Source organism: Nothobranchius furzeri, chromosome 14 (genome assembly GCF_043380555.1).
Source record: "Nothobranchius furzeri strain GRZ-AD chromosome 14, NfurGRZ-RIMD1, whole genome shotgun sequence".
In the NCBI taxonomy this organism is placed as follows: domain Eukaryota; kingdom Metazoa; phylum Chordata; class Actinopteri; order Cyprinodontiformes; family Nothobranchiidae; genus Nothobranchius; species Nothobranchius furzeri.
In genome coordinates this window covers 57,469,301-57,495,059 of record NC_091754.1, presented here as the reverse complement: position 1 = coordinate 57,495,059, position 25,759 = coordinate 57,469,301, and the positions used below count along the sequence as shown (strand labels likewise).

Sequence of the window (25,759 nt, the reverse complement as noted above, 5' to 3'; positions counted from 1 at the left end):
TAACAAATCTGTAGTTACCTAACAGTAGCTTTGAAAGTAATACGGTCAAATACTTTTCAAGTATGTGTAGAAACAAGTTACATGAGTAATCCTGAGTACTCGCTTATCAACTTAGAATATAAATATGAGAATATCTCAAATTTCTGAGTATGAAAAAAATTACATTCAAGTGCCCTCTTATCAGCAGATTCAAACATAAATCATCTCAATTTATGGGACCACAAAAGTAAACGGAGTACGGACTCTCCTAACAAACATCAAAAAAGTGCATCTCAGACCTGTAACGTGCCAAATATTTGAGTTCTTGGAATCGATTCTGAACCTTTGTGAATCGATTCTGAATCTTTATGAATAAGAATCCCGATTCAGAGTTGAATCGATTTTTTTCAGCACCTCTACTTTTTTTACTGTGTGGGCATCGGAACGAGCCCCCGCACCGTGAGAACATACATCCCAGTTCTAAAGCCGATCTTCATCCGCGTACGTCACACGTCACTTGACCAGGAAGCAGAACATCCATGTGTTAGGAGATCGTTTTGGGCCACTGCTGTAAAAAAAAGTGAGGCGCAAACCGGAAAAGCTTCTGCCGATCACAATTCGACAACGGATTATGAAAGAACAGATAATGCCCGAAACGCGCGGATTCTTCCTCTTTGTTTTCTTAGTTTTGGCATTGACATCATCATAGAGCGCAACTTTCTGTGACTCTTAAAAAAATAATAAAAATGCTAGAAAAGGGCAGCGAAGGGCTTTTCTGATCGGGAAACGGCTGGCCGTGAATGAGTTAAGTCGCGAATTGGGTCGCAAGAAATTGTTTAACTTACAAATAAGTTAAACAAATAATTTCGTAAGAGGTATGTGGGAAATGGGCCGGTCCAAAATGACTGACGGGCCAGTTGTGGCCCTTGGACCACCTGTTGAATAGCGCTGGTCCAAACTATAACAAATATTGTGGTTTTAAAAATAGACAAAAACAGTAAAACGTGAACTTTTATAGTAATAAAACAACAAAATATATCAAATTGTTGATTTAGACCCACAGTGTCAAACTTTCTGTGATTAGTTTAAACTTTGACCATGTTTATTCTTCGTTTAGACAAAATCCCATTTAGTGTCAGCTCGTTACCAAGGTCACCATACACACTATTACTAACTGAGCCACGCATGTTGATGTATGCCATATACATGGACGTAATTTTGGGGGGTGACAGGGGGGACATGTCCCCCCCACTTTTCCAAAGTCAAGTTTTGACCCCTGCACTCTTTACCATCCAAAAACAATATTACGCTACATTAAATTGACTCTGGTTGAGCTCTAGGACCAAGCGGAAAACAACTGTTTGTGTTGAAGCCTGTTTCCCATTAGAACATACTGTAAAGATCCACCCCCCCCCAACCCCCCCCCACCCCCGTGTTGTCCCCCCCCCCCCACACTTCTAAAGTGAAAATTACGTTCATGGTCATTTACGGGTTTTTCTAAAGCTGTAGGAGAAGCAATGAATCAAAACTGTGACAGAAACACAACAATTTAATTAGAAAATCTAATATTTTTCACAATCACCCCCGACTGATGCGAATATCAGACTCCAGAGTGCTGAAAGTGAGATTTTACATGTGTATGACTGAAGCTTTTATCAAAGAGACCTTTGTTGATATGCTACATATGGTTTTGCTCTGACATTACTGTCTTATAGCACATCTAATATTTCAAAAGTCAAAACGCAATAACTTTTCTGTCCGCCTTCATAGGGTGAGCGAGGCATGGAGGGGCCGCGGGGGCCCAGAGGACAGCCGGGCGCTGGAATTAAAGGAGACAAGGTAGAGTACAGAGAGGCTATAAAAGAGGCGCCTCGCTCAAAAGACTCGACAAAGATGGAGAAAGCTAGAGAGCTAGAGTCTCATTGTGCAGGAGGCCAAAAGTTGCCAGAGCCACCGATAAATGCACTGAGCGTGGTGTTATATAGGAGGTCACAGTCTAGAGGTGATGAATCAGGGTTAAAGCTTGAATAGTGTAGGAGGGCTGCAGTTTTACGGCTCCGTGTGATGAATGTGGGAACGAGAGTGCTGCGCTGACACAGTGAGCCACACATGTAAAGGTAAGGTTTTCATTTACCACAGTGTGTTTGCAGATCTCTGCAGCCATCTGCAAATGCTTCAAACCACAGATGTAGACACCAGGAGCAACTTTATAGTTACTTTTCTGTCACTGAAAAGTTCAAACAATTTCATAAAACTGGCTAAATGTGAACATGTGTTTTTATGAATTGTGCCGGCTTGTGGAGGCTGGGTGATTTCCATAAGTGATAAATCACAAGCTGTTCCAGCTGACATTAGAGCGATGCACTGTGTAACTATGAACACGCATGTACTGTTATCGTTGTTTTATGGGAATCCACAGGGGGAGTTCGGCCCTCCGGGTTTTCCAGGGCCGTTTGGCCTCCCAGGAGTTGGAGTGCAAGGAGAAAAGGCAAGTGAATGTTTCATATTCAGATAATGGTCTATCTGTTATGTAGAATATCTTGTTTCCAGACTTTTTTTTTTCTTGAAGAAAACTTAAAAGACAGCTTGGACTGGGGGATAAACCACCAAATAGTTCCCAAGTGCAGCCGTGTCTGCAGCTACCCGCTCCCCATGGGGAGGGGTCAAATTCAGAGGACAATTTTCACCACACACCAGAGGACTAATGCAGGAAATAGGTTTAGGAGACTATTTTCATGTTCAGTCTGCATGAAAAACTCAGGCCCTGTCCACACGTAGCCGGGGATCTGCCAAAACGTAGATATTTTACTACGTTTTGGCCTGTCATCCACATGAAAACGAAGTTTTTTCACACGAAAACGGATCTTTTTAAAAACTCCGGCCAAAGTGAAGATCTGCGTTTTCTCCGTTTTGGGTGTCTACGTGTGGACAGACAAAACCGGAGTTTTAAGGTCCGCAGCGTCACTTTCCGCGACAAAAAAATGCTGACATCACGTGTGCGACCTGTGTTTACCCGATCCATCAATTGTCCAAGCGCTTTTTGCTTGTTTGTTTTTGCAAGCGGAATTACTGCTCCTTGCGGAAGACCACAGACGAAGGACGAGGTTAAGAACGGGGGAAGTACTGCCGCCTACAGGTCTGGCATGTCCTTAACAACGTATTTATCCGGGTACGTGTGGACAGTTTTTTTTTAAACGCGGTGGTGTGGATGCAAGTTTTTGGAGGGGCGGATATTTGTTTTTAAAAATACCCAGCTACGTGTGGACTAGGCCTCAGAGTGACCCATGATTGTCAGAAATAATCATTAAAAAGTGTTTTTTCAGTGCTCCTCAACTTTTAGGACATGTTAGCATGCGGAGATGGTGACCACATTTAGTGCAACGCTATGTTCTATTTGCATTCAGAAATAGGAATTAATGAGTTCAGATTCATTAGAAGAAAATTGAAAAACCACTATTTTAGACCAACTCCCATCCTGGAATACAACATGACTTCCATGAGCATGAATGATGGAGTTGCAATAAACAAATACTAATACTATCTCAGTAATTCAGCCACGCACAGCTACCACCCAACCACTACATATGAGCATTTTGCTACATAAATTGAATGAGTAGAAATAAATAAAAATTAGCTTACGTTGCTAATTTGGTTGCTGGGGCAAGTTTTGACTAATGCTTCAATCCACCGCCACTCAGAAAGTGAAATTCCCACTGTCTATGTTGGGAAAATGAACTGGAATGCCCATCCAAGTTGAAAATTAGACAATTTATTACCCGCCCCATCCTTAAAATCCAATATGGCTGCCTCTTCTATCGAAGTGGTGGTTAGCTCTTAGCCTGTTATCAAGAAACAGCACATTTACATTTCTGGCTGTTTGTTTTTCATTGAATCTGTGTTGTGTAATTAGTGAGCATATTCGTGCAATCAGTGGTAATATCTAGTTTAGCTAACAATGGATTTCCATATCTCTGCACAAGCTGAGCTAAGTGGATCGCTCACGACATTCGTGTGCTGTCCGCTCCTTCTCTGTTCACGTCAGGCGAGACTTTTCAACGAGCACTTCTGCTCAAGCCTACTGTTTTCCAAACTTTCCCACCCCCGTTCCCTTGCTGTGTGTGTGTGTGTGTGTGTGTGTGTGTGTTCACTTTTATCTCTCTCGTCTGTTTAGATACACAAACATGATCACATTTATCAATCACGGTGTTTTATCTTTGAAATTTTTCTTTTATTTTGTTAAATTTACCAGTCTGCCTCTTCTGCTTTGGCTTGAATTCCTGCAAGAATTGACGCAGCTCACTCACGGCTCACGGAAAAATAGAGCTCACGCCAAAACGATGGCTGCACGGCACGAGCCTTCGTGGCGCTTCGCAGCTGATGTGACCGAGAGCGTAGGTTAACAAGGATGCTGATTAGAAGCGCTCGTCGTTCCACGGCGCTTCCGCGCCTGCTGTGTTCCGGGTGTGAAACGACAATAAAGCTAAATGTTCATACACTAAATGAAAACAATCCCACCACAGCATGATCTACCTTTTTACCGCCATTTTACTGACAGTCTTCCAGCTGGGACAAGATAGACAGCTCAGCTACAATTCCAGACTTTGCAACATGAATTTTTACTGTTTAAATGGTTCTAGTTGACAGCGTTGAAGGGCCTGAAACACCCCGATATAAATCCCAAAACAGAGCTCTAAATGACTGGGTTTCCTCCCGTAGATGCTTCCGTTAGAGCAGGAGGACGTCTGTTACTGAACTTTTGGACTTTTTGGTTTGGTAGAAAACTTAAAATGTTCAAATGTCTCATGAGTCGCGCATTTTCATAAACTTTAATAAATAAAAAAAACACAATCCTGACAATCCTGCATCTGGTCCTGTTAGGAATCTTTGGCATTCCAGTTTCAGTAACTGCTTTTGTTTTCTATCAGGGTGTAGAAGGTCCAAGAGGACCACCGGGAAGCAGAGGCCCACCCGGAGAGGGCTTCCCAGGATCAAAGGTTTGTTCTTGCACACGAATGAATGGAATTATTTTGCTGATATTTCCAACATTCCAATGATCCACTGAAACTGTTTTAGCCAAAGTTGACTATTTTAGATACTTGAGGTATCAAAAGTCCAGGTCAGATGTATTTGTGTGACACACACGCAGAAAAGAAATATATTTAATTAAAAAAGCAGCAGTTTGGGTACAGGATCAGATGGAACAAGGATCCTCTGGACGTTTCTTTCTGTTAAAAGGGGGTTTTTCCTCTCCACTGTCGCTACATGCTTGCTTAGTATGAGGATTGCCGTAAAGACTCTGACACTAGTCAGTGACTCGATGCAACCTGCTGGGTTCCTTATATAGGAATCGTTTTACTGATTGGCTTAATGAAGTGAGATGTATTGGAATGTTTACTTTGTGAAGTACCTTGACCTTGATTTGGCGCTACATAAATAAACTGTATTGAATTGTCTCTCACAGGGCGACCAGGGACTACCAGGTGAAGTCGGTGCCCCAGGAGAAAGAGGTGCTGGAGAGCCAGGAGCAAAGGTGTATAAAAACCCGCCGTGTCAGCGAAGTGAAAACTGACTGTTTTCCATCCATGAGTTGACCCAGATGTCCATTTTTCCCAGGGTGAGCCAGGAGCATTGGGAATGTCGGGTTTACCAGGTCTTCCAGGGGAGGACGGAGCTCCAGGACAGAAGGTTTAGGAGTTGGGAGAGTTTTTCACAACAAAATACTTCTTTATTTAAATATATCAGTTATTAAGGTCTATGTGTGTGTATTTAGGGTGAACCAGGAGCTGTTGGTCTTCGGGGTCTAGAGGGAGCGCCCGGGATTGGGACGCAAGGTGAAAAGGTATAGAAGGAACATTAGCTCTTCAATTATTTACTTGATTTGAATGATGCGTTGTAGTGGGTTAAAATGTCACATATGTCAGAGTAGTAACCATATTTTCAATATGGCTGTTCAGGGTGACCAAGGTCAAAGGGGAATCCGAGGCCTGACAGGTCCACCGGGGATTGCTGGACCCTCAGGACCAAAGGTAAGGAGCCAGTAGGTCCTTAACAATAAAAAGTAAAGATATTCCTTTTCTTGATATCTATAAAAAGAATAACAAAAAGAAAAGGTTCAAGTATTTTTGTTTTCATCCACCTGGCTTTTGTTTATTTCTAATTAGGGAGAACCTGGAGCACAAGGACGGCAGGGTTCTCCGGGTCCAGCAGGACGCTTCATCACTGGACCCAAGGTAGTGATGGCGCTCAGTTCTATGGCAGAAATTATTCTTACAAGTTTATATTCTTTACATATTTAAAACCTATTATTTAGAAGTGATAATTACCTTCCTACAGTTACCTCATGCCGCAGCAATTATCACTTATTTCACAGCGATGTCGTAACATTTAAATTCATTCTAATTTCACTGAATCTACTCTAATGTTCACCAAAGGGAAGTTATCTTCAATTGCATATTCTTGAGGGAAAACAAGTCCTGTGGGGGGGGGTTGTGTTGTAGAAGAATGACCTGTTGTGTGGGTTTTCAGAGCATTCAATCCAAAGAAGACCTGAGATGTGAAAGCTAAGGGTTTTTGATTCTGAAGCCATGTTTTGGTATCCAAGAAATCTAGACAAACCATTACAGTTGCAAAAGATTTAGCTCTGCCGATTGGTCTAGCCACGCTCTGTTGTAGCAGCTCTACCATTGGATCCAACTATTTGAGGTATGTCCAATCACAGTGCTCCATGTTTGACCGACACTGGGCGACCTTTGCACCAGAGCAACGCGTCGGCTAAAGAGCAGCGCCCATTTGAAGCAGCTTTAGCGTCACCTTTGGACAATTTAGTGTTTGGATTTTCTTTTAATGAGCTAATTGAGGTAATTAAGTCATTTATTAGAAAAATGATGTATTTGCTTCTTTTCTTCTTTATTCTGCTGCTTTTTTAATCAACGGTGGCACAGGAGTTAAGTGCTCACCCCGTAATAGGAAGGTTGCAGGTTCGAGCCCCGCTCAGTCTGTCGCTGTCATTGTGTCCTTGGGCAAGACACTTAACCCACGTTGCCTGCTGGTGGTGGTCGGAGGGACCAGTGGCGCCAGTGCTCGGCAGCCTCGCCTCTGTCAGTGCGCCCCAGGGCAGCTGTGGCTACATTGTAGCTCATCCCCACCAGTGTGTGAATGTGTGTGTGAATGGGCGAATGACTGATTGTGTTGTAAAGCGCCTTGGGGGGTTTCAAGAACTCTTGAAGGCGCTATATCAAATACAGGCCATTTTACTACCCGCTAGCCACTGAAGCTGCAACTAATTAGCAACTAACAAACCATAGATAACTTCTTTGGATCTAAAAAAAACATTTTAAATTAGCTGACTTACTTTTAAATTTGAAAATTGCCCCCGAAGTAGCTGCCGGCTTCTGATTTGCCATCCTTTTGAAAATACTGCGGCGTATTCTGGGTAATTTTTGATCAAGGCACAAGACACCTCCCGTGTATCCTCGTTCAGCTAGCTAAACGGCTAACAAACGGACAACACACGCCTCGGTAGAACATGAACACTGGAACACGTCTTGGCGGCTCCCGATGACGTATCTCCTAGGCAACCGGGGCGGGGCCAAGACATTAAGGCAAGGTTACTTGGCACTGAGAAATACTCTATATGTCTACATTAATAAGTTGGCTTGCGAAGCTGTTTTTGTGAAAAACAGAATTAGATTTTTGCCAAAGTTTGTCCTTTTCTTTTTCTTTTTTTTTACTTTGCTTACAAAAATCTAAATAACAAAGGACACGTCTAATCATGGAAAAAATAACACAACAATAAGTCAGACTTTTTTTTATTCAAATAGTAGATTTGCTACCTTAAACCGACCACTTTTATTTCACCACTCCTATTAAACAATGGTAGAGTTGCGTTCGGACAGGCTGTGACAGCCTAGAAATCATGATAGTAGCAGGAGCAAAAGGACTTTACAACGTAGCAAAACATCCAAGATAGCAGTGGCTCGTTGAAATGGCTTTGGACGATTTAGACTTGGGCTTGCCATTGAGTCAAGAGCAGATAAAAAAAAGGGTGTGTTTACATCTGTGTTATGGTGAACTGCCCTATTGACGTGCATCCGTAGTGGTGAGTACGTTGTGTTGTTCGTTGTCCAATAGCATTTGGAATCAGTTTGATAAACAATTATAGATTCCGCCCAACAAATCAATCAAATCAAAGCTTTATTTATGTCGGGAAGCCCAAGGCGCTGAACACAGTACATGAGAAATGTGAGACACGATGAATACATTGATAATAAAAGCTATTCAAATAGTGCAAAACAAGGTAAAACATCAAAGTAGAAAACAAATGGGTAAAACAAGGGATAAAGAGACCAGTGAAAGCAGGGAAATAAAATCATCTTAAAAGAGGGCCAAACTCAAACACGTTCAGGGAATGCCAAGCGGAGGAGGTGGGTTTTTAGGCGACTCTTAAAGACTGGCAGAGATGGGGACCTACGACTGAGATCTGTCTATAGGTCGTGTCTAGACTATATACTCACATATTTAGCTTGCCAGGCTTAGTGGTGTGAAGCACTGAGCATCCAACACTAAGAGCCAGCAGCATTGAAGTTATTCCCTAAACAAGAAAAGCTCTGGGCTCACTCTGAAAAATTCTGGATTTGATCAAATTTGCACAAAATCTAGTTGGAGGCAAATGTTTGACATCTCAGGTGTATATTTATTTTCTAGGGTGATGTTGGCCCAAGCGGTCCACCTGGACCAATCGGAGAGACTGGTTATGGAATTCCTGGTCCAAAGGTAAAAGAAAGTTCTTTTTGCACTCAAAGCAACATGAACGGAAACAGTTATGTTATTATTGTCTCCATGACGACGTGTGAGACCCATTCTTTTTTTTCCTGCTTACATAAACAGACCTGAATTCAAGTTTTCAATTCAAGTTTATTTTTATAGCGCCAAATCACGACAAGAGTCGTCTCAAGGCACTTCACATAAAATACAGGTCAGTTCATTAAGCCCATCAGAAAAAAGTTTCCTATCAGCAATCCTCATACTAAGCAAGCATGTAGCGACAGTGGAGAGGAAAACTCCCTTTTAACAGGAAGAAACCTTCAGAGGATCCTGGCTCAGTATAAGCAGCCATCCTCCACGACTCACTGGGGATGGAGAAGACAGAGCACACACACACACACACACACACACACACACACACACACACACACACACACACACACACACACACACACACACACACACACACACACACACACACACACACACACACACACCAAGCAATGTGTCTATGGTTACATTGTGATTTCTTAGTAAATATTCTATTTGGTGAGAGATAAACTTTATTGTATTTATCCTAGTGAATCTAATGTCAAACGGATAAACTAGCAGTAGCACATCCAACGTCAAAGAACGCAAAAAGTTATTATCAGGAGAGGGAGAATGTTTAAGTGGTTAGCAGCAGTGTGCTAGCCGATGGCCCCCTCCATGAGGCCACCACAGCTCAGCAGAACATCATTGTAGCTTCTTCTGGGGAGAAAAACTTAGTTAAAGAGCAAGTCACCCCCAAATAAACTTTTTTTTTGCTGATAAACAAAATAAACGAGTGTCTAATCGTGCTGCAGACACGTGTCGTCAATAATTTGGCACTTCAGTGCATCTTAGTTAAAATTTAAATATTCTGCCTAAAACGGGCAGTGTTGTGCCGTTGTCAGGTAAAAACTCTGCACTGTATTTTAATTTAAATCTGCCACCGCTATTGGCTAAGAAGTGTGCTATGATGTAAGCTGGTACATTATGATGTCACAATGCTGTCGTGAGCCTGAGTGTGTGTGTATTTGTTAGCGGCTCCGCCCTCTCGGTCTGCCAGGCAACAGCATGTGTTGCATTTTTCAAGCATGAAGTGGGAGTGGAGTTAGACTCTGGTAGGGGTTGACTTGCTCTTTAACAGCTAATGATGCAATTAGAGAGTAGTGGTAGAAGGTAGTAGAGCGTGGAAAGTCAGTGTATCCTCCAGCAGTCTAAGCCTATAACAGCATAACTACAGAGATAACTCTGGATAACCTAGCCTTTTTAGATGGAGGCATGTTGGAGGCAGGGCAAGGGAGAGCCGTCTTTACCGACTGTACACTCCACCTCCCTGTACTCCCCCACTTGTCCAGATCTAGGCTAACATCAGATTTTAACCATAGGCCCTATCAAATAAAAATGTTTTAAGCCTAGTCTTAAAAGTAGACAAGGTGTCTGCCTCACAGACTAAGGCTGGGAGCTGGTTCCACAGGAGAGGAGCTTGATAACTAAAAGATCTGCCTCCCATCCTAATTTTAGATATTCTGGGAACCACCAGTAGACCTGCAGTCTGAGAGCAAAGTGCTCGGTTAGAAACACATGGAACAATCAGATTACTGATGTATGAGAGAGCTTGATTATTAAGAGCTTTATATGTGAGAAGGATCTTAAAATCTATTCTGAATTTAACAGGTAGCCAATGTAGGGAAGCTAAGACAGGAGAGATATGATCTCTCTTTTTAATTCTCATCAGAACTCTAGCTGCAGCATTTTGGACAAGCTGAAGACTTTTAACTACATTCTGTGGACTTCCTGAGAGTAATGAATTACAGTAATCCAGTCTTGATGTAATAAATGCATGAACTAGTTTTTCAGCATCACTTCTGGAAAGGATGCTTCTAATCTTAGCAATATTCCGGAGGTGGAAGAAGGAAATCCTACAAACCTGTTTAACCTGGGATTTGAATGACATGTCCTGGTCAAAGATAACACCAAGGTTCCTTACTTTGTTCTCAGTTGAAGTCAGACTTTTAATAAACAAGTGAGTTCATGTCACCGCTGAGCTGTTTTTGTTTGGAAAACCAATTAGCAGCTAACGCTAATGAGAGGCAGACAGGGTTTCACATGTTCATCGAGAAGACCATCTCCTGATATTTAAACAGACCGGATGCCAGATGTAATGATAGAGACCCTATTAAGGTATCAGTAAACTTCAACACGTTACTCTTTGCTTTAGTCTGTGTTTTTCAATCTTTTTTAGGGCGACCGAGGTGATCCTGGCCCTGCAGGTCCGTTTGGTCCCAAAGGAGATGGTTTTCCTGGCCCCATGGTGAGAAACAAGTCATGACGCACTACGTGTACACTGTCCATCCACACAGGGAGAGGAATCACCAATAAACCCGTGATTGATCACTCCATTTGAAAATATTATTTTAGTTTCACCAGGAACACCCAAATGTCATTACTGCCAGACGTAAAATCAAGAATCACTTCAGTAGAGCAAAGGTCCATGTCACAGCTGCCAAAAAGCGCCTGTGGGCCTATGAGAATACGTAGACCAATTTGGAAGGTGTGTATCCTGTTCCATTGTGAGTAAAACTAACAATACATTTCATTAGAAACATAAACATCATGTCAACAGTCAAACATGGTGGTGGTAGTGTAATGGTCTGGGAAGGGTTTGCTGCTTCAGGAGCTGGACCACTTGCTATAATTGATGGAACCATGAATTTTGATCCCTATCAGAAGATCTTGTAGGAAAGTGTCCAACCTTTGACCCTAAACAGGCCATTAATGTTGGAAAACCCTCTACGTGAGACAGAGTACCACCACGAGGATGTGAATGACTCATCACCAGTTTTCACAACCAGCTTAGTTCAGGGGCCACCTACTTTTATACAGATTCATTCAATTCAATTCAGTTCAATTCAATTCAATGATACGTTATTAATCCCAGAGGGAAATTGTGCTCATGCTGAATTAAATGGTGTTTATGTCTTAAAGAATGAAATAACCATCTGAAAACAGTATTTTTGAACTTACTCAGGCAAAGCCCACCCTTGTCAGGTTGAGATGTTGGAGGGCCCAAAATGCAGAAACCCAGGACGACATGAGGCAGAAGTTGAATAAATAAAATAAATCCTTTATTTTTGGGATGATCAACAACAAAAATTAATCCAAAGAAGGCTGGGAGCCAAAGTCCAAAAATCCAGATGAAGATCTGGGTATCCAAATATTCAAAGGCACGAGAAGATTAAATCCAAACACGAGGGGCACTAGAAGACATGACAGAAATACAAACAATGGACCGACCAGACACTGAGACAAGACAGGGCTTAAATACACAGGGAGGATGAGAGGGAGATGAGCTGCAGGTGTGTGGGGTGTGGGAGGAGGACCAGGTGAAGGCAATGACTAATCAGGGGAGAAACTAACTTGACCTAAGAATAAAACCTAATACAAAAGAGTAGGAAACATAACTACAATTCAAAGGGAGGGGGGAGAAAAATAATAAACACTGAAGGGAAAACACATACTAAATCATGAAAGGCTGTAACTAAAGGAAATGACTTGAGAAACCTAGAGGGCTGGAGATCTAGGGGCAAATGGGGAAAACCAGAAGACACATGAGGAAGACGCAGACATGACACATGAGGGTGCTAGGACACAAAAGGAGCACCTAGAGAGGATGGAGAAACACCAGGAGGCACATGAAGGAAGGGGCAGACCATGACAACCCTGCAGTTTACCTTGGCCTAAAATCTATGGAAACAAGTACATTCTAGATTAATTCTCAGCTAAAGTATGTTTTTTACTAAATGTGATGCTAAAATCCATATCTCCCTAAAATGTGTTCTATATTTGTACTCTTTGTTTTTTAGGGCCCTCCTGGTCTACCTGGGCTTCCAGGAGAACCTGGTCCAGAAGGAGTGGCCATACCAGGACCAAAGGTGAGAACCATTCTTTAAGGTTTCCTTTGGATCACTTTGGAATTACCCTTGATGGGGTTATTGCCAAAAAGTTGCTTGTTACAGTAAAAGAGTGACAGAATTTAATTTGAATACATTGATGATTGATCCGTTTGGATTAGACAAATAAAAAAATACTGTCCAACAGAGCTTAGAGGTCATTTCATTGAGTCTGAGCAAAGCTATGTTATGGAAGCTGTTGCTCACTTAGACACAACTCCTTTAAATTGCACGCCCCAACTAATTTCAGAGTCAGCTATATATATTCATATGTGTTTATATGGCAGTAATGCTAACCACAGAACCATGCTTGCCCATTACCCTGTTAATTTTCCCCTCCCAGAATTTATCCTGAAGTTCCGACTATAGAAACACGCCTATAGACCCATCAGGGTAGACCAGCCAATCAGGACGCGGCTCATTTAATATTCACGTCCATGTGGGTGGAGTGTACTAGTCCTGCTATTGTAGGGCTTTATTGTGGGGGTTTTGTTTGACCACTTATCAGGGCTCCTGGGTCATTGTGAGCCCCAACAAAGACTCAAACGATACACAGAGGCTCAACGAACATTTTCTATTTATAAAACAAAAGTTGTTCTAGAACCCCTTTAAAGCATCCCTATGGAGTATGAGGCTTAGTATCTTCATCAGAAACCTGCCATATACTGTTCTATGTGTGTCTGCAGCTCTCTGGTGGAGGATCTACAGATTGCAAGAGCTAATTTTATTTGTTAATTACTGTTATATTGTTGTAAAATTACATATTTTATTCTAATTCACATTCCTCATTTTGAACCGAACGTTGGTGAACTTTGGTTTTCAGTCAAAGCTTCATTGCTGGTTTTAATAACATTTGTCCTCATAAAGTTTATTCATGAACAAGTTAAAGTGATTTAAGGAGATGTGCTTGGATTAATTCTGACCAACTTATCCAAGTGGACCAAGAATAACGGGCATTCTGACTGCTTTAAACCACATTAAAGGCACGTCAATACAAAGATGAACCAAATTCTTATCTTGACAATTCCTGGATAGATCTGCTGAGGTTATTTTGAAACGCTTAAATAAAATTGTTCTTCTAAGTGTTGTCAGTATCTTCTGAATGTGTCACTCTTCAGGGGGACGTTGGTTTCCGAGGGTTGCCCGGTCCACCAGGACCTCCAGGTGAAGGTCTCCAAGGACAACCGGTAAATGGAAATGATTTCTGTTTTAATTTTAAGGGCAAGATTCGTTCATTAGGGGTTTATTTGTAAAAATATCAACTGTAAGAAGGTGTTCTGTGATCTCTAAGGAATAAAAACATCATAGCTCTGTTTTATGACACACTTCATGATCTTCCAATCAAACAGAAGCTAGGACATTGTTCTGGATATTTATTAAGACTTTCCCCCTGATACGTTGACACCAGTGCAGGGTGTGAGTTTCCACAGATGTGTGTGTGTGATAAGCAGCAGCAGCAGGCACTGATGAAACAAACACCCCACATGTCCTCACTGGTCCCATCCAGGGTCCCTGCAGACCTCAGACCGGCATCTCTGCAGGTCAGGGCTCCTCCACTGGCCTGATTCAGCCGGCTGAATTTAATTAGGGTCTCCAAGTCATCAAAGGACTAAATAAAAAGCCCTGACAGATGTTAGACCGGGTCCATGCTGAATACATGCTGACATCACAGAGTCGGCCTTAGACAGAGAAATTACTGTTAGAGCAAGATTTAGATTATTTATAAATATTTTGGGGTAAAACTCTCTGAACAGAATGACAGCAAATATTTTTAGAAAATATTCTGCAGAACATAAAATTATTTCTCCTGAAATAAACACAACTTCTGATTTATAAAATGTGTATTTACGTAAAGTGAATAGTTGGAGTTTTTCAGACTTTTGAAATCAACAATTGAATATATATATATATATATATAAAAAAAAAATATATATATATATATATATATATATATACAGATAAATAAATAAATATATATATATATATATACATATATATGTATATATATATATATATAAATATATATACTGTATATATGTACTAATATATATTTATATATACATATATATATTTATACACATATATATATATATGTATGTATATATATATATATATAAATACACATATAAATATATATATAGACACATATATATATTTATTTATATATATATATATATATATATATATATATATATATATATATATATATATATATATATATGTATTTATATATATATATATATATTTACATTTTACTACAGCAGTTATTTTTGCATACACACACACACACACACACACACACACACACACACACACACACACACACACACACACACACACACACACACACAAAGGGCCCCTCGACCCCACTTCAGACTGGCCTGCCCTACCCTTATGGTAACACTTTACAATAAAGGTCCCTTTATTAACGCTGCTTTGTGCATTATTAAGCATTAATAAACCATTAATTAAAGTATTAAAAACTGCTTAAAATTATGTAATGCATTACCAAGCAGTCACACACTCCCTGGCCCTTTGGGCTGACCTTAAGAACACATAGTAGTTAATATATGGAACCTTAATAATGGGATCCTTTGTTTATTAATGCTTAATAATGCATTATGCAAGCATAACAAAGTGTTACCAAACCTTTGTTTCTTTTACATTAAAACACTCTGAAAGGAGTCTGTTTTTAACTCCTAAATAAATACTCGTGTTTACCTCTTTCCTTTAATTCCTCGACCCTTTGACAAAATAATTTTAGTGATTCATGAAGTAACGGTGGTTGACAACACCAATAATGAAATAATGCATAACTACTTACTTATAGATTTTGACGATGGTGCTAAATTATGTCGTATTTGTTCCTTTAAGGCTTTAATTTTTAGATCAGGGAGGAGTTTGTACTTTTACCTCGTCTTCCACTACATTCTCAGAGAAAGAACCGGAGTCTAGTCTTGTAGCAAACACCATCCACCCTTTCACTGCTCTTCGTTCTGAGCCATCTAACCCTATTAAATGGGCCATTCCCATCTGTACCGGGTCGGCCCGGGCCGGGTAGCCCCAGTCGGCCCCAGCCTGGCCCGGTTGATTCCACACATTCTTGCCTTAAGCCCATGTGGGCTGATTCTACCCACCAATCAGAGGCTTGCTCTAATGGAAGGTGTGAATTTGCTGTCAGCAGTGGGTGTGTTGGCCCTGGTCGGCCTGAAGCAGACCCCCTCGAGAAGAGGGCTGAGAATGAGCCTTGGTTGGCCCAGAAAAATACCAGGCCACCCAGATATGAAAAGCCCCATTCCCACCTGTACCGGGTCGGCCCGGGCCGGGTAGCCCCAGTCGGCCCCAGCCTGGCCCGGTTGATTCCACACATCCTTGTCTTAAGCCCATGTGGGCTGATTCTACCCACCAATCAGAGGCTTGCTCTAATGGAAGGTGTGATTGGGCTGATTCTACCCACCAATCAGAGGCTTGCTCTAATGGAAGGTGTGATTGGGCTGATTCTACCCACCAATCAGAGGCTTGCTCTAATGGAAGGTGTGAATTTGCTGTCAGCAGTGGGCGTGTTGGCCCTGGTCGGCCTGAAGCAGTACCCCTCGGGAAGAGGGCCGAGAATGAGCCTTGGTTGGCCCGGGAAAATTCCAGGCCACCCAGATATGTAAACAACCTACGCTACCCGGCCCGGGCCGACCCGGTACAGGTGGGAATGGGGCTTAAACAACCTACGCTACCCGGCCCGGGCCGACCCGGTACAGATGGGAATGGCCCATTAGATACCTAATATTCATCAGCCTTCATCCTAATAACTGAAACAATGATAATCAATGGTAAGAAAACTGGTTTTACTGGGAAAAAAGTAAGAATTGTTCAAATCTAATTTCTCATTGCACACGTCTTTGTTATGGTAGCTGTTTTGGTCTTGTGCGATCTTCTCCAAAACACTTTCAGGTCAAAGTTAGCAGCTAAAAGAACCTTGTTTTGATTTGCAGGGGAATCCTGGACGACCAGGTCCACCAGGACCAATAGGGCCACAAGGACTCGGAGTTCAAGGGCCAAAGGTAGGCTGGCATCGGCGTAGAGGCTGTTCATGTTCATCCCCTTTAAATAGTCCTGTGACTTTTAGTACCAAAGGTTTCCATCTCCAACTGTTGTCCTCCGTGTGTGTTTCAGGGTGAACAGGGGTCCCAGGGTGTGTCGGGGCCCAGAGGGTTGCCGGGAGAGGGTTTTCCTGGACCTAAAGTCTGTCACCGTGCTGCGTTAAGCCTTTCAGTGGTTTAGTAGCCGTCTGATCACAACTGTTTTTCTTTGTTCTGTACCAGGGTGACCGAGGCTCGTCGGGGGAGAGGGGACTCAAAGGGATCAAAGGAGAAATGGGAGACCCCGGAACGACGGGACTACCTGTGAGTGACACCGACGAGGCGTTTGCTGTGTTTGCCTTCATAAGGCCTGGAAACCAGAATTGGATCTTGATCGTTTATTATAAAACCTTTGCGACTTTGGGGTAATTTTGGTGTTCTGATCTTAGGGTCGAGCAGGTGTCAAAGGGGAAGCAGGCCTCACTGTGAGTCGCAGCTTTCTGCAATATTTATTTGTTGAGATGTTTCTCCTTCTTATCTAAACGCTCTTGTTCTGGTGTTTTAATTTCAGAGAGAGGACATCATTCGAATGATCAAAGAAATCTGCGGTAAAGTCCCGTCGGATCTGTGCTGTATTTATTTCACTCGTCTGGATTGAATTAACAGCTGAAATGTTCCAGGACAGGATTCAGTTCCTGTCCTACCTTATCTGTAGATGGCTAGGTCTGATTTCACTGGCTGAACCTCACCAGTGACAGCGCAGCCATGATCTCATGTTTAGATGTGATGTGATTCCAGGATGTGGGATCAAATGCAAGGAGCGGCCCATGGAGCTGGTGTTTGTCATTGATAGCTCCGAGAGCGTTGGCCCAGAGAACTTTGAGATCATCAAGGACTTTGTGACCGCGCTGGTGGACCGGGTCACAGTCGGCCGCAACGCCACCAGGATTGGCCTGATTTTGTACAGTCTGGAGGTGAAGTTGGTGTTTAACTTGGCGCGATACGTCACCAAAGAGGGCATCAAGCAGGCCATCAGGAACATGCCATACATGGGCGAGGGCACCTACACTGGAACAGCCATCCGTAAAGCCACGCAGGACGCCTTCTACGGTTCACGCCTGGGCGTCAGCAAAGTCGCCATCGTGATCACCGACGGCCAGACGGACAAACGAGAAGCCGTGAAGCTGGATTTGGCTGTACGAGAAGCACACGCCGCTAATATTGAGATGTTTGCTATAGGGATCGTGAACAGCTCGGACCCAACTCAGGCCGATTTCGTGAGGGAGCTGAATCTGATCGCCTCGAACCCCGACAGCGAGCACATGTTTCTCATTGATGACTTCAACACTCTGCCAGGTAAGCTGACGCTTGAAGCCATAATAGTGCAGTGTTGGGAAAAGGCATCGATGCACTTCTGGCCTTAAAGCACATACAGTACCCACGTCTCCCTCCTACTGGGGAAAAGCAGAATTACAACTGTCATAAACAACCCTGCTGCAGCTTGCTGTAGCTAGCGCTAACAACAAGCTACTGCTAACACGAGCCAAATCATACAGAATAAGCCACAAAGTGAAAAGATGCACAATGGTGGACAAAAATATGACTTACAAATCCAGTAGCAACAAAGCTAGGTCAACATTAGTTCCTGACTTCATAGCCTCCTTTAGCTCCCTCAAACAAGTGTAGGCTGCACCGATGTTCACTCTTTTTAAGCTCTTTGCTTTCCCTACAAAAACATTGCTCTCTTATCTATCCACCATCATGCCAATAAAAAAGAATCAATCTTCTTCCTCTTGTGCTTAATGGAAAGTCAGTTAACTAAATGAGCTAATTGATAGCCTTTATATGAGCTACCAGCTGAGTAAACAGCTGACAGCCATAAAGCATGTAGAGAGTTCCCACTAGTGTTAATATCTGAACCACAAAACTGCTTCTGGTCACCAGAGCGCTGCAGAGTGCTGTCCAATGTGAAGTTGGTAAAGTTTGTGGCTGAAGAATCACTCAAACCAGTTTGAAAGCATTAGCTAAAAGCAGGGCCGGCTCTGGGTAATTTGGTGTCCAAGGCGAGAATGCTGGGATGTTGTTCGTAAATTGACTCCCTCTAACGGACAGTACCATTTGTCCGAACGTCGTTTTCCTGTAGGGGATCTGAAGGTCTCCTCTAGTGGAGGCTCTGGTACCATAGCCTTTGTCTGGTCTTAGTTTTATGTATGCGGAAAGTGGAGGCGGAGCTAGTCCATTAAGTGCTCTGTAGATTAAACAACTATTTTTGAACTGAATAAAAATTTTTCATTAAGCATGTTGTGCTTTGCCAGAATATTACAATGATGATATGACAAAGGCTTTTGATCCAAGATTTTTATAGACTTTTTGAATAATATTTCTATTGGTTTTAAAAGAGTGTCCCCAGTGAATGACCAGGTTGTGATGCAGTAGTCTATATGAGAGAAAATCATGGAGTGCAAAAACATTGCGGCTGAAATTGTAGTCATTGAAGATCTTATTTGTTTAAAGTTATTTATAATGAATTAACTTTCAGACTTTCCACTGAAAGACTTTCCATTGTTTGTTTCAGCTCTGGAGTCCAAGCTGGTGAGCCAGTTCTGCGAGGACGAGAATGGAGCTCTGATATACAACAGAGTGACCAACGGCTATAACGGTCAGGGAAACAATGGGAACAGGATTGTCAGTGGGAGCTACGCTACTGGTGGTTACGCGTACAGGCCTGTGACTCAGCAGGAAATCCTGACCGGCGTCAGCTCTGGTAGCGGCACTCACAGCCAAGGGGGTCGGACAGAAACCACCTTGCGAGGCAGTAAAGGATCAGGACCAGTGCAAGTAGGGAAAAGATTCCTAATGTACACGAACATTACAGAAAGAGCTCCTCATCACCACTGTCTCCTGCTGGTTCTGTCCTCAGCGCGGCGAGGGAGAGCAGCACGTGCAGATACCGCCTACGAACTCTGGAACTGAGCGTGGGGACACATTTAACCGTGACACCTTAGAAAACAAGCCTGTCGCTCCAATCGGAGAAGATAGCAGAGGTTCCTCCTCATCATCCTCTACAAATAAAACCACAGCATCCTCAGGTGTAGCAGTACCAAATGTTCCTGCACCAAGGCCGACTCTTCCCAAAGGTACAAACAGTCTTTTATTCTCTTCCTGTAAATGCTGCGTTCCTTATAACAATCAGTTATTGGGCAATAGTTTGTTTACACAACTATGCAATCAGCCAATCACGTCAACTCTTTAGAACACCTCCTGATGGCTACTCCCAGCTGGATCATGCACCACGTCACAAAGCTCAGATCATCTCTAAACATGGGTTCTCTGGACTCCAACGATGTGGTGGGACGGGAGCTTCTAACCATAGAATGGTTAAACAATTGCCGTTAACCCATCCATCTTCATTCGGTAATGGGTTTCCTCCATCAGGGGGCTGGGCTCAGCCTTAGAGATAGGGTGAGGAGCTCACACATCTAGGAGAGACTTGGAGTAGAACTTCTGGTCCTCCATGTCATAAGCATTTGGTGAAAATCCACTCTGGACACCTCCTAGTGGAGGTGTTTCAGGCATGTCGTGACAGCAGGAGGCTCTCGGGTCGACCCGAGACACGTTAGAGGGCTTACATCTCCACAGGGGCCAGGGAACACCTTGGGATCCCACCAATGGAGCTGTGGAAGTTGCTGGGATGACGATGGCCTGCTGGAGCTGCTACCCTCGTGACAAAAACAAATAGACGGATGTGACTGCGTGATGATGTCACGTTAACGTGGACCAGAACATCCGATGAATGTCTCCACAACCTTGGATCTTCGATATGAAGAATGAAGGTGTTTCTACAGGCTAAAGGGAGTCCAGCCTGGGAACAGTAAGGTGTCCCTAATAAAGTGTCCAGAATTTGAAGCTGAAACTAAACTAGCGCCGCCTAGTGGCCGCGTTCAGAACAGATTCATGTAAACAAACAAACTTTTGCTTTATTAGATAATAATAAAGACTTGAACTCAACGAACGAGCAAATCCAGATGTTTTTATACGTTAGCTGTAATTAAAGGGACTTTACGGACTTTTGAATTTTTATGCTCGCGATTGCCCCCTCAGGTCGAAAAGCGTAACGGCAGCTTCAATAGTAGGCTCGTGCACGAGGCACGCATGCTGTACGTGCACACTCCTTAACGAAAATAACAGCTGAGACAGTCCCGTGTGTGTGGGGGGGGGGTGGGGGGAGGACAGGAGAACGTGCAGCTAATTAATTAAATAATTTGGTTCTGTACCTTTCTCTTCAGCACAGCCGACAAAGGTTTATGATGGGTCAGTCCTCCTGCATGCTCAGATCATTCCCTTCCCTTGCTTGAAAAATTGTTCCAAAATGAAAGTTGAACCCACTTCTTTTTTATCTGTGAATTCAATGCCGTTCGGCAAGTCTCAAATACAAATTTGGGCATCTTACTGTAAAAAAATGTACCATTAATGTAAAAAAGAAACTCTAAATGAACTATGTTCACATCCAGAGTCAAACCCAGGTCTTCAGCATGAGAGTCAGACATCTTACTAGGTGAGCTACACACCAGTAACTTTAATAGTATCTGTAACTTTTATATCCTTGATGACAGCTGAAACAACGTCAATCCAAAGAACGGTTCGGAGTGAAAATGGCTATTTTGTTGCTAATTTGCAGGAAATATCTAGAAGAAAGTTCTACAGAAAGTAGCTAAGGGTCCTCAGAAATGTAGCTAGCTTTGTCACTAGGCGTTAGGAACAGCGACAAAGTGGCACTGCCTCTCTCTCTGCTGCTAAAGCTACGGATAGCAAATGCTACGGGCGATGCCTGAGCGTGAACGCGCATGAAGCAGCCTGCTCGACCCGAGCATCTCTCTTTTTCTGTGATTTTACAGAAAAACAGGCAATCACAGTAAAAATGCCAGGGCTCATTCTACAGGACCAGGGCATTGCAGGAGAATGTATGAAGAAGACATTTATCATTTCTATACATGTTTTGGCTGTCACACTTCCATAATGTCCCTTCAAGTATCTGATGGGTAAAAGAACACCATGATGTAAGTGGGCGGGGCTTTCAGACACATCACAACTGGAACACAACACCAGTGTTGTAAGCAGGAAATGCCTGGGCTCGATATGGTGATGCTTCAAACGGTTGCTTAGCAACAGTTTGTTAATGAGCTGGGATGTGATGGCTGGAGAAAAAATTCATCAGAAAAAAACTGTAGCTTAACTTTGATCTGCAGCATTAGTTCTGTGAAAGTAGTTTAATGACCTTTAATCTGAACTAGACCAACCTCTAAAACCCTCTGATAACACACCGCTGACGGCACCAATCCAAATCAGAGCAGAAACCCCCGCTGTGATGTCATGTCATGATGTCACACGCTGAGGATCGGTGGTACAGTCCGGTGGGTGCGGCGGGCTGGTGGCCGACAGGACTCGGCTCCGCTTCATGCCGTGAGAGCATCCAGCCAGGAACAGCGAGGCCAATTATTTCTGAAGGAGTGCGGCTATTACCGAGCAGCCGGCTCGGGAGAAACGGCGCGGAAAGGGCCGCTCTGAGGGCTGACTGCTGTGTGTGTGTGTTTTCACCCCTTCATGTGACACTCTTCTCCCACAGAGACGGTCCCCTTGGACCCTCGCTGCGGCCTGGTTCTGGACCAGGGGACGTGTCGGGAGTACAACATCCGCTGGTACTACGACAAGCAGGCCAACGCTTGTGCCCAGTTCTGGTACGGAGGCTGTGGAGGCAACAAGAACCGCTTTGACACGGAGGAGGAGTGCAGGAGGACGTGTGTGGTAGCCAGAGCCACAGGTATCCCTTCTTTCCCTCCTTCCTTCCTTTCTTCTTTCCTGTTTTTCCTTTTTCTTCTTGCCTTCCTCCATTCCTTCTCTCTTCATTCCTTCCATCCATCCTTCTTCCCTTCCTTATTCCTTCTCTCCTACCTTGCATAGCTCCTTCCCTCCCTCCCTGTCTCCTTCCTTTCTTTTAAATAAAAAACAGAAAACACACCTGTACCAAATTATGACGCTCAACAAAGTTTCTAAAGATCTTATTGGGTGTGAAGAACTTAGGATGGTTGATTGTTGAGTTTGCAGCATGGTCTGGGCTTCTCTGTTAGGCCTAAGGCTTGGATAGGCAGTGCTGATTGGGAGGAGTTTATTATGGGCTGTACTATTAACATGATCCCGTTTTGTTTCCTCAGGAGGCTGAGTGAAGGCATCTGCTGTAAACACTTCAAGGAGGGGCAGCTAAAACCTGACATTGTTCACAAAATAGGATTTTTTTTATTTTTCTCAGGACGTTTGCCTTCTCACCAGCAACTCTTTTCACCGCCGTCTTCGTGTCCCCTCCTCCAGGACTTCTAAAAGTTTTCAAACACCTCTTGGTTTTAAGCAAAGCTGGAGGTCCTCGATAATTTCTACTCAGGAAAAGAAGACGAGCGCTCGACCCTGTGAGCTGGTGCTACAGCGTTCTTCACCACCGAGAAGATGAGATAGGATGCTGGTGCAACACGAACAGTAGCTATAAATGTCTCATCACTTATGCTAATAAAGTCATCTTTTTGTTTTATTTTCTAACGGCTCAAACGCCTTTAGTCACCTTCATTTCTTTGTATTTTGCGTCCAAGCAGCCAGACTTTCTTGGAACCATTTAATGACTTTTACAGGCTTTTAACCAGACTCTTTAATAACAATGTTTTTATTTATTTAAAGCAAAGCAAACAACATGGAAGCACCATAATCTTTAGTGGAAATAGAAACTTGGCCAATAATCGATCTAATGACACTGAAAGCTGCAAGGGCAAATTTAAAAAACAGATTCATTTAAAACACTTTTAATACTTCTTAACAATGTTCTATAGCTAGCTAAGCTAAAATAGTTTGTGGAGATTAAATGAAAACGAAGATATTAATTAAATGGTTCTTTCGCATTTGTCTAAAATCCTCCGTCAATAACGTGTTTTGGACCGAAAGCAACTGTTGGACACGTCAAACCGCTACTCTTCCCTGGGTCCTTTATTCATTACGCACTCACGTGTTTAGCAGCAGAACACCACTAGTGTGGGAGGTTCTCCGATCAATAAGATCATTTCAACTTTAGGACAAACTACCAGAGTCCCAAAAAGAAAAACACCATCTGAAGTCACGGACATCAAAAGATGTTGGGGCGTAACAGCTGGCGACTGGTGTTTAGCGTGATCTCGTTTCCTCCGAGATCGCGGTTTTCTGGTGGAAGGAACCCGACGAGAGGGGTGAACAAATCACCAAAGATCGACATTCGGAAAAACTACAAAACAAATAAGAATCAAGACTGGTTTTAAAAAAGTACAAAAAAGAGCCGGGGCTGACTCACAACGGCGCTATTTATCGTATCTGTTCATTTTTACATGTAACTTAAGTAGAATATTTTTTTACATCCGAATGTGAGTTAAGTTTAGGTTTTTAAACCAGACGAAGCACACACTGCCCTCTGCTGGGCGACTGGTCGCTAAAGACGTGACTCCTTAGGCTTGGTGTATGCTTGACGCATTTACTTTCCGTTTGGTGATGCGGCTCGCGGATGGAACGTGCTTCACAACTTGCAGCGTTTATGGTTCATGCGGCTTGTCTCTGCGGTGAGCCATTATTCTCCCAAACTGTAGGGGGCAGCATGGAGCTCTACGGCATGCATCCAACACTACACCATAGTAGAAGTAGAAATTACTGTTGTTTACAACATGGCATTCCAGCATTTTTTAACAGCGTCCTCGTTTTTTCCGACAGTGCGAGCTATTTCTCTCCAAGAATTATTAACAACATGTTGATCACGGTGATCTCTGAGAGCTGAATCATACAAATGTCTGTATTTACAAACCTCTGCCATACTAGTTCTTGCCAGTCCGCCATGTTTTTCCGCGTCCGACCGTCCGCGTGGTTAGAAAATTTCCTAGGTGCGCGGTGCGGAAAGTTTTGGCCGTGCGGGTCGCGGTGGAGGGGCGTGGTTGTTAAAACGCAATTTTGCCACGTGGAGCCGTGCGAACCTTGCGGACGCGTCAAGCATTAACCAAGCTTAAGTCATTTTCCTGTTCGACGAGCTGAATTATTTCCTGTTTCTCAAACATAACGACCACCCCGACACTGTCAACCCTTCTAATCAACCTAATATTACTTCGTTTCACAGCTAACTATCCCTCAAAGTGTCTGAATAAAAAAATGTCTAATTCCTCTGTAAATTAACCACAAACTAACATTGTGTCTGAACTTTGACATTAAAAGAACAATAATTGGACATTATTTTGGTGAAAGATATTAATTTATTACTTTGTTACCAGGCGTTTTATTTACAGTTAAATGACAACTTTAAGAAAAGCCCATAACATTTGACTTCCTTAGATCATTTTTTATTTGGATCAGTAACATTAATAATGTATAACGTCAAACAATGCCATTTTTATGATGTATTTCTTTTTTGGGGGTTCTTAATTGTGTTTTCACTTAAGCTAAATGAATGATCAACTGACATGTGACCAGAACATTGAGTCAATATGGAAACCATCTGTAACAAACTCAACACTTACAAGGATGTGGAAAAACAAATAAAACTATGAATCTTCCATTTACTTGGCTTTATTTGATGGTGCACAATATGAAACACAACATTGGGTGTTTGTCAATGTCAAGGCGCCTGGCCTTGCGAGGCAATGTCTAGCGAGGCCGGGCGCCTTGCTTATGTAGTAACGCTACACTTATGAGGACGCTGTCCGTCCTTGGTCAAAGAAAACGGTTAAATGGAACAGACTTGCATCACGTGACCGCGGCTTCCACGACAGTCACTTAACGTCACATGACATGGGAGATAACGTTATATTTTTTACGTATTAGTTTAAATGTAAATATATAACAAGTCTTTTACTTTTTAAATTGTGTATATGTTTGTTAAATTAAATATATAAGTGAGTTACTACCCGCTAGCCATCAAGG

At 42.8% G+C, this 25,759-nt stretch overlaps 1 protein-coding gene across 1 annotated transcript in view; it reads left to right on the top strand.

Moving 5' to 3' along the window:
* LOC107380990 (collagen alpha-1(XXVIII) chain) overlaps positions 1-25,394 on the top strand; it is a 70,470-nt gene extending 45,076 nt beyond the window's left edge. Inside the window, exons 15-36 of the mRNA XM_015952427.3 lie at positions 1,750-1,818; positions 2,399-2,467; positions 4,905-4,973; positions 5,441-5,509; positions 5,593-5,664; positions 5,750-5,818; positions 5,934-6,005; positions 6,141-6,209; positions 8,683-8,751; positions 11,012-11,080; positions 12,633-12,701; positions 13,838-13,906; positions 16,706-16,774; positions 16,887-16,955; positions 17,036-17,116; positions 17,242-17,277; positions 17,364-17,400; positions 17,591-18,148; positions 19,368-19,630; positions 19,713-19,929; positions 22,416-22,610; positions 23,002-25,394. Of these exons, the coding sequence (XP_015807913.1) occupies positions 1,750-1,818; positions 2,399-2,467; positions 4,905-4,973; positions 5,441-5,509; positions 5,593-5,664; positions 5,750-5,818; positions 5,934-6,005; positions 6,141-6,209; positions 8,683-8,751; positions 11,012-11,080; positions 12,633-12,701; positions 13,838-13,906; positions 16,706-16,774; positions 16,887-16,955; positions 17,036-17,116; positions 17,242-17,277; positions 17,364-17,400; positions 17,591-18,148; positions 19,368-19,630; positions 19,713-19,929; positions 22,416-22,610; positions 23,002-23,009 (2,367 nt within the window). The 3' untranslated portion in view covers positions 23,010-25,394. The remainder of the gene's footprint in view (positions 1-1,749; positions 1,819-2,398; positions 2,468-4,904; positions 4,974-5,440; positions 5,510-5,592; positions 5,665-5,749; positions 5,819-5,933; positions 6,006-6,140; positions 6,210-8,682; positions 8,752-11,011; positions 11,081-12,632; positions 12,702-13,837; positions 13,907-16,705; positions 16,775-16,886; positions 16,956-17,035; positions 17,117-17,241; positions 17,278-17,363; positions 17,401-17,590; positions 18,149-19,367; positions 19,631-19,712; positions 19,930-22,415; positions 22,611-23,001) is intronic.
* The last annotated feature ends 365 nt before the right edge of the window (positions 25,395-25,759 follow it).